At 42.3% G+C, this 12,099-nt stretch overlaps 1 protein-coding gene across 1 annotated transcript; it reads right to left on the bottom strand.

Annotated features, from left to right (window-relative positions):
• Positions 1-8,221: 8,221 nt before the first annotated feature.
• On the bottom strand, positions 8,222-11,279 carry LOC112215676 (oxygen-regulated protein 1). The gene is made up of 3 exons (XM_024374913.1): positions 11,180-11,279; positions 9,187-9,845; positions 8,222-8,449 (listed from the first exon to the last, which is right to left on the bottom strand). The coding sequence occupies exons 2-3, from the start codon at positions 9,826-9,828 to the stop codon at positions 8,222-8,224; spliced, it is 870 nt and encodes a 289-aa protein (XP_024230681.1). The 5' UTR covers positions 9,829-9,845; positions 11,180-11,279.
• Positions 11,280-12,099: the final 820 nt, after the last annotated feature.

Here is a 12,099-nt window from a genome sequence, read left to right as displayed (position 1 = left end):
CTTAGAACAACATGGATACTTCCTCAGACGGAGGGCGTGAGAAAACACTGAGCTACGTTGATCCTCAGAGCTGCTCTGATACTGATCAGGAAAAATGCTGGAAACGAATGGACATTTATGAAAAAAAGATCTAACAGGCCAGCAGTAAATCTGAAAAGATAAAAACCAGGAGGTCAGTCACCATTACAGCATAATGAATGACTACTTCCAAACACTATAGAGAAAATTATTTCCTCAAATGCAGGGTCTGCTGATGAGCCATTAAACATGAACACCCACAAAATGAGTATATTCACAGAAAATGGACATTTACAGTAGATGATCCATTTACAGGTGCTTTTACTATACTCGTCAGCCTTGTGGCTACAATGACCAAAGAGAATAGACAAACACAGGGTAGACGAAACAGGTATAGATTCTGTTTTGTTTAATTGACATATCACAAAAATAAAGTGAAGAAACTCAACAGAACAACAGATCACAGCTGCCAGAAATTTAGAAAGGTCATAAACATCTATATACAACTACTGTAATAAAAGTTGATCTGTTATTGCAAGTTATGTTCATGGTTATGTTTGTAAATGCAAGCTGGAGCTTTTGGAGTTCACTCTCTTATGTAATGATGCAAGAGAAATGCATTTACACAGATAAATTAACTACAGCTAATACACAATACAACATTAGGTATCAGGGGGTTACTTACAGACAATACATTTCTAGAGCATGTGATCAACTAACAATATGTGCCATAAGATCAGTCCAGTGTCTCCGTTGAGAAGATTGTGTAGATCTGTAGGGGGGGAATCTAATGTAATCCTTTTTAAAAATTTAATTTTAAGGCAGCAAGATTTGAAAAACGTTAAAGGGGTGTAGACTTTCTATAGGCACTGTATATGACATCTCCTGGTACCTTTGAATAGCCTCAGTAAGATTCTAAGCTGCCTGTGGAGAAAAAAAAGTCCACATTTAAGTGTGTCACAGTCACAGGATGGGGCAGTGCTGGCCACAGGAGAAGTAGAGCATCTCTAGCGCATCTGGCTCCTGTGGAATTTTCATGACATCTGTTTGACCTTTGCCAGGCTGACGTTTGCCAGGCTGTACCACCACAACCTTTCCACCTCCCGGGCCTTCTATTAGAGGGTGCACTTTATTATCTGGCATCTTGAAGTCAGTAGGGGCAAAAGCTATTCCATTCTTCTCAGCCCACAGTTTTGGTTTCTCTGTCTTGTCTTTACTGTCCTTTGAGACTTCACCCTTAGCACTGCCCTTGCTGACGGGGCTTAGGTCATCCTGTTGCGGGTCTGAGTCACAGCCATGAGGCAGGTTGAAATAGGTGCACTTTGGCACCAAAGGCTTCACAGACTTCACTATGTCCTCCAAATCAGTGTGGCCGAAAAGGGAGTAAGGGACGTCTTCTTCTGTATCTTTGCACACATCTTCAGTTGATGCAGATGTGTTCTTGTTGATATCAATAGGCTCTGAGACAGACTTTCTGATCACGCTCTCTCTGAGGAGCCACCTGTCTTTGTCTATCAGGAAACAGTCTCCAGGCTCGACCTGTGCATTGAAGGCGATATACCGTGTTGGATCACTGTATGTGCCTACAGAGCTTGTGGCATTGAAGTATGATAAGTCAGACATCCCTTTGGTCTGTGCATTATGAAATGGGGAAAGGCTGATCTTACCAGGAAATTCTCTGGACTTTGGTTTCAGGGGAGATGGTGGTGGCTGACTTTCACTGGCACAGTCTTTGACATTGGTATCTTTCTTTCCATAAAGCCTTTCGATTGTTCTCCTGACAACGCATTTAGTGATGGATTTCTTCACTGAATCATCCTCACCACTGGACGTCTCAGTTGATGTCTGTGATTGATGACCACCACTGCCAGAAGTCTCCGGTCTGTTGTCAGACAGATTTGAGGTGTTTGGGCTGGGTAGTCTTGTTTGTCCATACCGATTGTCCACAACGCTTTTTGCTATAAACAATTCCTTTATTGACTTGACCCTATTTCCGTCAGGCTCTCTAGTTATACAGCCATCATAGCTAAATGCCAACAAGGATCGTGGAGCTGGGGGGGACATGACTACAGTCTCTGATGTATTTATAGGCCACGTTGTCCTTTTAAAAGTGTGCACATGAGCTTTGTCTTCCTCTTTGGCATCATCACCGCCTGAGACATCAGAAACCTCTATTTGGCCAAACGGTTTGATGCCAGTTGTTGCTATAGTAATGCTTTTCCCTTGCTTTACATCAGCAATCTTCTTATCCAGTATTTTTACTCGCTCTGCTACAGATGGTAATGGCTCCTCAAAACAGTTGGTTGTTTTTGCTTCAGTTTTTTCATAATGTTTATCCTCCTCAGAAGGCTCTTCCTCTAAGGTTTCCTGATACTCCTCCTCTGGGTATGGCTCATCCTCTACACTAACATGTTCTACATCAGAGCTAGACAGCTTCTCTTCATAGCTTACTCGCTTCTCCTCTGAGCTACACTGATTATCCTCAAAGTTGACTTCTTCTGCAGTATCAGTTTGTTGTTCGAAGCTAACATGCTGCGCGCTATTCTTCCCACTATCCTTATCCATCCTGTCAGCAATAGAATGCTGTTTGAACAATCTAGGCAGTGTTTCTCTGACAGTACACTCAGTTTCTTTTTGAGTAGTCTGCTCCACCCATAAGTGAGTCTGCTCATCCTGCACGTTAATGCATGCATTTGCATAGCACAAGTCATCTTCATGGCTTTCCTCTTCCTCCCCTAAGCTAGCCTTGTCTTCTTCAGGGGTGAACTCTATTTTTTCTCTACTAACCTGCATCTTCATACATTTAACCCCCTTCTCTTCATGACTTGGCTGGTTCTCAATGTGACATTCCAGCTCTTCCTCTGAGCTAGCCTGCTGTTCTTCAAGATTAGACATGCTTTCCTCACTGCTAACCTTTGCATCCATACATTTAATCTCAGTGTCTTCATGGTTTGGTTGGTTCTCAACATGATGTTCCAGCTCTTCATCTGAGATAGCCTGGTCTTCTTCAGGGGTCGACTTTCCGTCCTCACTGCTATCCTGCAGCGCCAAGCATTTGACCTCTGGCTCCTCATGGTTTGGCTGATCCTCTATATGACATTCATATTCTTCCTCTGAGGTAACCTGCTCCTTGAGGCTGGATACTCTTTCCTCATAGCTAACCTGCAGCCCCACATAGCTTGGCTGATCCTCTATGTGACATTGCTGCTCTTCCTCCAAGTATTCATCCTCCATACATCTATTTTCTGATACCATATAGCTTAGTTGGTCCTCAACATGACATTCCTGTTCTTCCTCCGAGCTAGCTTGGTCTTTTTCTAAGCTTTCCTTACAGCTAACCTGAAGCTCCATGCATTTGATCTCCTGCTCCACATGTGGGTTCTCGGTGTAGTACTCCTGCCCTCCCTCCAAGCTTTCCTCCTCCTCCCTGCTAACCTTCAACTCCTCAAGTGTGACCTCGGACTCCTTATGTTGGTTTGAGCTAGCCCGGGTTTGTTCAGCAGTGGACTGTCCGTCCTGATTGCTAAGCTGCAGCTCCATACATTTGTTCTCCTGCTCCACAAGTGCATTCTCAATATAGTATTCCCGCTCTTCCTCCAAGCTTTCCTCCTCCTCCACATAGCTTGACTGTATGTCCCCATCCTTCACTTTGGTCTCCAAGGGACACGCTTGCAGTTCCAAATAGCCATCATGCGATGCTAAACTGTAAGCCTGCTCTATGTCTGAGTATGTCTGTTCTTTATCATGGTCAATCTGTTTGTCGCTACATTTAGCCTCTCCTTCCCAGTTGTCCTGCTCGAGTTCAGAACCTTCCTTATTCGCTGCCTGTCTGCTTCTATGGCAAGTAAAATCCTCTTTAAAGTTTTGTTCTTCTGAGGAGAAGGTCTGCTCTTGCCTACTGCTTTGGCTCTCTGGGATTGGTGACATCTTGTTTTCAGTCAGCTCTTTGGGATGGTAAATATTTATAAATCTTTTAACGATGGATTTAACATCAACATTAGCATCAATATTAAGCACATTATCATTTGAAGCCTCTTCCTTAGGGACTGCAGTTGATTTGGCATTTACCCTTTCCTCTGGGAATGACTCCACTTTTTCATTTGCTTCTTTAGACATTTCTATTTCATCCCCCTCCATGCTTTCGCTCACCCCGGTTGGAAGGGCTGCCAATGCTTCCTTCAGCTTTCCAGGCAAGTCAAGCTCATGTATTAGGTCATCGATATCCAATGACTTTTCTTCAATGATGTAGTCCTTCTCTGGGCATGTCTCAAACAAGACATTGTGCTCTGAACTGTTCGGTGTTGAGCTGCGACTTCTGACTTTGCTGTTGAGTTCCTGGAAACCCTTCCAACTTTGAAGCAGTTGTGTGGAAGTTGACTTTTGCAATTCTGACAGACTAGCTTTCAACTCCTCTGCACCCTCCATATTGGCAATTTCTCTCAGAGACTCCATCATTTTCAAAGCCTCAGCACAGCTTACACTGTTTGCATTCAGTTCAGGTATGTTCCAGTTAGTGAAGCTTTCCTTTAAAGTAATAACAGATAAGAAAGAAAGGAGGGCTTTAGTAGATGACCCAAATGTAGAGGCCACATGGGAGGAGAAATCAGGCAAGCTGTTTGACTTTTCAAGACAAGATGGATGATTGTTGTGTGTGATTTGTCTAATTGACTGAATTGAGAAACAGAGCTTCTCTAGCACAGGTTTCATATCTGGCTGGGGAGGAAGTTTGTCTGTGTGTGACAGTATCTGTGTTTTTGTTAGGGGCTCCTCTGCTGTTACTTTGGTACTGTCTCCCTGATTTGAATTGCTCAGCTTATCATCCCCGTTCATCTCTTCGTGATTCACTAAAGTGGGACTGGGAGGTATTGGCTTCTTCTTCATTGGGAGTTTAGGTGTTGATGGTCCTTTCAGAGTGGAGTGGTTAAACAATGTTGTTTTTTCCAAAACATGGCCAGTGGTTGATATGGGTATTTCATCTGATGTGAGACTAGTAGGTGATGTCGACATGAAACATGAGGGACTACTAGCTAAGGGAGCCTCATCTAAGACAATGTTGGATATCCGAGTTTTAGCAAGCAGTGATGTCTTTTCAGATGAGAGACCATTGGAGATTGGTGCCTTATCCATCAACACCTTTTCCACAGTAGGATCACTGGATATTGAAGACTTCTCAGCTGAAGCTTTTCTAAGTGTTAGTTGCTTTTCCAGGGTGAGATTACTGACCAATCTGGTCTTTTTTGTTGGGAGTTTAGGTGATGGTGGTTCTTTCAGAGTGGAGTGGTTGAACAATGTTGTCTTTTCAAATACATGGCCAGTAGGTGATGGAGCCTTATCTGATGAAGGACTGCTTGATAAGGGTTGTTCTTCATCACCTAGACTACTAGGTGATGAACACATGAAATATGAAGGACTTCTACCTATGGAAGACACATCTACGTCTTTGTTGGATAATGGTGCCTTCTCCATCTGCATTTTAGCAGGCAGTTGTGTCTTCTCAGGCGAGAGACTGTTTGAGACTGGGGTCTTCTCTATTGAGGAGCTATTTGGTACTGATTTATTTTCCAATGACAGACCATTTGTGATAGGTAGCTTCTCTTCTGAGATATTTTTAGGCATTGATGTTTTTTCCAATGAATGACTGTCAGATGGTGATGGCTTTTCTACTAAGATTATTGCAGTAGGAGAGACGGAGAGACCATTGGAGAAAAGTGTATTTTCCACTGAGGGATTAATGGGCAACCTTTCCTGTGTAGTATCACTGTGTAATGGAGTCTTTTGCGATGATTGGTCAGAAGGACATGGTAATGTTGTGTTTTCCAAAGCCAGGTTGGTCTGTGTTGCTATATTTTCAAATGTTCTATTTGGAAATGCAGTCGTTTCCAAAGATAGACTACTTGGTATTTGTGTTATTTCCTTAAACAAAGAAGGCTCATCTTCTTCAGTATCCATTTCACAATTGGATTCTGATACATCTGGAACAATGTCTCCCTCAGTTTCTACCGGAGACATTGTTGATGTCTCCACATTTTGAGTTTCCTCCACTGGGTCTGGGTACACAGTTGGGAGGGCTTTCTCTAACCAATTCTCAACATATTCATTGATATTAGAAGAGCTCAGATCATGACTCTCTTTATCAATCCTTCTCTCCTCGTGCATAGACCTCTGCCTTTTTAGTGTTCCCTCCACCTGGGCCTCCGTCGGAAATGTAACATGCAATACGTTCTTCTTTACTGAAACTGAAGTCTTGTTTCTATTTTCAGTAACATGTAATTCTTTCACTGCCGATTCCTTTGGGTTTTCAATATTTAACTTGATTTCCTTTCCTTTTAGTTTGTTTTTGTTTTTGATGAGACTTCTGGCAGGTTTTGGTCCATACATTTTCCTTACGGATACATTGCTGCTAATCCCCCCAGTTTTCACTCTTTTATTGTTTCCAGGAGCATTTTCATTACTCTCTTTACGTCTTTTGTCTGGTGTTGTAACCTTACGAACCTGGTTCTTTTTGACTTTGGGCGTTGAGAACATTTTCTTGACTTTCTTTACACCAGTGGTGGAGTTTTCTTTGCTTGCTTCAGAGACCCACTCTGGGGTGTCATTGTCTTTGGTGGGCATGGAGAGAGGGGTTTTATGGACATTTAGTACCCTGTTGCGTAGGAGAGATCCTCCAGCCTTAAATTTGGGGATGGTGAACTCAGATGAAAGAGACTGGTCAGCCCTCCACACACTGATTGACTTTGAGGCTGTAGAGGGTCTACCCAGCTCCAGCTCCAAGTCATTACTGGAGGACAAGTGGGCTGTGTCAGAGGTGGCTGTTCTTCCGTACATCATCCCATATATGGACACACCCTGGACATTATACTGGCTGAAATTGTCCTGACAGGTCTGCTGCTCGTATATGTGCATTACACTTTCTATGACTTCCTCCCCGCCATTTTGGATCTGCAAGATCTCAGCCATGCCTGATTTAAAAGTCGATTGAGTCTTATTGTAATTGTTCATATCCACAGATCCAACTCCCCTTGGTTTAGGAACTGGCTTGCTGCTGCACTGTCTGACCATGCTGTATTCCTCCTTTACCTCTCCGTTCTCAGTTGTCTCTCTGTAGGAGTTAGAACCTACCGTGTTCTCCTGAATCTCATCTCCCAACATTGTTTTGAGGCTCTCCACTGAGGCCTGCTTCTGTCTGTATCTCCTGGGTCCTGGGGTAGGAGCCCTCCTGGGAGAGACCACACCCACATGTGTTTTAGCATCATCCTCATTGTCTACTTCCATACTGGTAAGTCTGCTGGTCTCTGGAGGCATATCATCCTTATCATCATGATCATCCTTTTTAACATTGTACCCATTGATGGTGCCCATGGTGTTGGGTTGTGTTGGTGGTAGGATGTTGGACTCAGGAGAACTGTTCTCCAGCTCAGACTCAGCCGCACTGAGCTGGTTGGCCACACTGGACCTGCTCAGGGTGGTGGTCCAGTGGATGGTTTCTTCCTCCCGGATGGTTAGTCGCACCTTCATCTCCACTGTCATGCTGCCATCCTGGTTCACCCGAAAGGACTTCTCAATGTCATCGTCACCGGGGATGCAGTTGTCTGCCCCTTCACCCCTATCTCTATGGTAGGAGTCGCCATCTGTTTCGGCCACTGACTCTAGAAAATGGCCAGCCTCCAGTTCTACAGATTCTGCGTTGTTACTGGAGAGGTCACACTCACTTCCTGCAATGCAGTGGTTTATCTGATTCACAAAGTATCTCTCTGACGATGGGGAGAAAAGTTTTGATTTGCCGCTAGATATAGGTTTCTTTTTCCCTTTGGAGTGGATCAAAAGAGAGAGTGTAGAACGATGGATGGGTATTTTTTGGGAGGCAAGAATGTTTCAGCAGGTCAGCAAAGAAAAAGAGATCAAAAACAATAGTTAGGAAAACCAGATCCACAGTCTACACAGTTCATACTGCATAATGACTGACCGCATATGAAGAGAGTAGGCCTTTGTAGGTCATTCATGGTATTATGGATGATAGTAATGTCTCAGCACTTTCCCACTGCTTATCCCGTACAAGCATGTAGACACGGAGGGGATAGTTTACTACTGGACAGACAGTAGCACTGTAGATGTGACACATGAATGTTTAACAATGCATTTTCAATATTCTCAAAGTAATGCAAAACATGCCAGTTAATAGGCAGATGCTATCCAAATTATTTTTTTAAACATCAAGACAAAAACATGCTTCAAAATACATACAAAATGTTGAGTGAACATAATGAGACTTACGGGATGCTGGTTGCTTTAGTCTTTTAGATGCCATTCGTCTAGCAGGCAGCCATGTTGAAGCAGAAGAATTTTGTGTCTTGTAGTTCCCAGATTTAAAGGCCTCGCGACCTGCAGCTACTACAATCCCAGAGCATATAATCAGAGCTGGGAGCCCATCCACCTGCAGACAGACGAATGAAAGATTTTAACTGTAATAGTGGAATAAAATTTTGTTGTGAACGGCATCTATTAATGATTAAAATAGCTTACTTTTAGAATCATGACTTAAGACTAATACTGTATGTATCCAAAATATTTCCATACTGTATGTACCTAAATATGTACCTAAATACTGGTATGTACTTAAATCATGTTTGTACCTAAATCAGAAGTACAATTGAATTGATTTCATCAATTGAATTGATGAATTGAATTGATAAATGTATCATTCAATAAATATGTGACACCAGGGCTATGTATGAAATCTCATGACACATCAGCAGAAGATACACATCCTGAGGTTCTTAGCAACACTATCCCAAAATGCCTTCTCAGTTAAAAGGATATAACAATTGAGGAGCTTAAACACTTTCCCTTTTTCTGTCAGTTATTTATGGGTCCTGCTGTGAGTCCAACTATTATGGGTCAGTAAGGCCAATCAGTTGCCAATCAGTTGGGGCCAGGTCACCTCCAGTCATGAGGTGAGGCCATCACAGACTAATGCCAATGCATGATGTGTGAGATAAGAGTTGAGTGCCTGAACCTCCGTGTGTTTGGTTACAGTATCAGCACTGGTTTCCTGTCTAACTAGACCTTGAGATTAAACATATGAAATATGTGTTTCTAAACAATATCAAGCAAATCTGAATTACTAATAGCAGTAACTTTAGTGTCCATAGGCATGGGGAGAGCACTTACCCTTCTTCCATCTGGTGTGTGTAGTTTTACCACAGGAAAGTGCATCAACTCGGACAAGTAATCCAGCAGAGCCTCAAATGTGCGAGTGGTTCTCTTCTGTAGCATCAGATTATGTTTGACACTGGGGTCCCCATTCTGGAATACCATCAACCTCTTAGGTGTGCGTACAATGACAGGGGTATTTATGTGCATGGGCCTGCCAGGGTTCTGTTTGGCCAGCTGCAAGGCCCGACGCCGGGCGCTCATGGGGCGGGCATTGTACCAGGGTGGTAGCTTCTTATTGGCTACTGCCATGTTAATGGGTTTGACCTTCCGATGGTCAGAGCAGATGTAGGCCTTCCCATCCTCCAGTTCATCTAGTGTGTGCACTGCATGGACCCCTCGGGGAGTGGTGATGTTCCTTACTCCGAATGGCAGCGGGACCTTCTTGGAGAGGCTGTCTAGGAGGGCATCGAAAGTCTTGAAGGTGCGGTTGTTGATGACCATGCGCAGGCCACTGAACTGAGGGTCACCGCTCTTGTAGAAGCAGATCCGCTTGGAGGCGATGGGGTCTGTGATATATGGGTGGCGTGACGTGGTCACTGTGTGCCCACTCCCTGAGAACTGGTCCTGGGCGCACTTTGTGAGCCCCACGTCACTCATTTTGATTAGTTAATAGGCTACAGAGAGAAAGGGGAGATGGATGAAGAATAAATAATGATAAACATTAGTTACTTGATTATGATGAGATTGTGATATCTGTTGTAGTATATCAGATTAACTTACAAGGATAAATATCAAACCTGCATTGTAGTGGTATCAGTAGTATCTTAAACAAAACTCAATTTTTTTCTCTAAATCAAATAAAACGAAAGAATTGCTTTGGACAGTGGTTCATTAGCAGGTTGACTCCCCTCAAGGTTCTTCTAGATTTTTCCAGTGTCAAAAATGAAATAAGGAGTTGTCTAAACAAACACATTGTGTAAACATTGTTAGGCAGGCTTGATCTTTGTTGGCGTCATTCATTATGGCTGCAGAATCATGTCATCAGTCATTAGACTGATATCAATTGTATATCATTTTGAAAAATGAAGGCAATTGTGATAACTTATGTGCTGTTAAAACAATTCAGAAAAATTATATTATTCTTACAGTGCTGTAAAAAAAAATATCTACATGTGAAATATGTCATAAGAGTCTGCTGGGGGGAAAATGCAACAATTGTGTTTCCTAATGTACTTGAATGGGTACGCTATTTCAATTATTTCGGATCTGTGAACACATGATCATTATGATTACAGAATTATCACAAGAGGGAAGTCCCATTAGCAATACTCATTATGAATAAAGGATGAGCAATACTCATTATGAATAAAGGATGTAAACAAAACCCCGTCAAAACATTTGACTTCTAGCTATTTTCCTCGTTAGGCCTAATTGTTTACTCGTGGCAGATGGAGTGACGTCTTGAGGGCATATGTTGTTTACGGGATATGGTGACATCAGGTTTAACAGACTACTAGGAAGCAGGAACCGTGCCAAGAATCTGACATGTTCAATTACTTAATTACCCATGTTAAGCAATTATTGACAACAATAAACTACAACCATGAAACAACATCGTAATTCATTATGTATCATTCTTAGCTATTTCAGACTATTTGGTAATATCAAAGCAGTTGAAAATAGTCTGATCCTATTTCTGATCAGGAATTTGTGCAAATAAAAATGTGTGAATATAGTGTAACTATTTATCACATAGTCCCTTTCATATCCATCCCAAAATATTACTGTAAAGTAACATTAAAGCCACTGTTATATAGAAAAATATATACCGTTATCTATCTTTTACCTACAAGGTTATCTATGTTAGACCTACAAGATACCTAGGCTAAACATAGATTAACCTGAACACAGGTACGTGCGATAGCTCAACAACTCCTCTCATTGACAATAAAACAAATACATAAGTGAATGAAAATTTCAATAACATAAAAAGATTGAGTAAACGTACCTAATATCCCATCATAAAAATCCCAGAAATCCCAGTTGGTGTATCCACAAATGTATCCACAAAATGTTGTCCCGTGCTCTGCATTTTGGCTACTGTTGGCCAGCTCTGTGCTGGGAGCTAAGGGTTATTTTGGGAGACAACATCATGGTTAATTTGCTTAATCTTTGCTCTAAAATAATCTCCCCTACAACAGTGTTGTGGGAGAAGAGAGGGACTGTGTGTAATAGGCCTGTACACTGCCCAGATCAAATAATACCATTTATTCAGCTGTCATTCATTGTTTCTAGAACATATATTTAAGAGAGATTCCCACCTGAGGAGATAATGTGTACCTTACCATTTTGTATTTCTCTGCAAAACCATGACCGTGATTGAAATCTGACCACATTTGTATCTAGGCTCATTGAAACTTTAATTTTGAGTGTTAGCCTAATAATTCAAATGTACGACACACCTTTTCTTATTACACTACCAGTAAGAATAACATGAAATACTGATAATAGAAAGTGTAATTAATGCACATATGCAGGATTGTCCATTCTGACCACTAGGGCCAGCAGATGAGCAGATGGTAGCTTAGTCAATTCTAATTTTCTAGCAAGGCAAGGCCTAATCTCATTGGAGACTTCTTTAGGTAATAAGGATTAGGGGGCTTTCGATCAGAGGACCCTCAGAGAGTAGCACTTCATTCTCAATGAGGTGATATGAGGTGTGCACAGCACGTCACACTCTGCCTGGCATTGTCAATTCAGGGATACAACCTTTACTTCAAGTTTAGGCCACCTTCCCACTCCTCCTACCAGTCAGTTATGACAGCCAGCAGTAGGCCTAAAATGAGGGATACGTTGTTTCATTCACCCCTACATTGGTTCCTCCTTTAAAAGATGCGTCATACTGCAGCACACCTTGCAGGCTGCTGC

The sequence above is a fragment of the Oncorhynchus tshawytscha genome, linkage group LG16 (genome assembly GCF_018296145.1).
Source record: "Oncorhynchus tshawytscha isolate Ot180627B linkage group LG16, Otsh_v2.0, whole genome shotgun sequence".
Lineage (NCBI taxonomy): Eukaryota > Metazoa > Chordata > Actinopteri > Salmoniformes > Salmonidae > Oncorhynchus > Oncorhynchus tshawytscha.
Note: the sequence above shows the minus strand (reverse complement) of the source record. Positions and strands in the feature narration are given on the sequence as shown.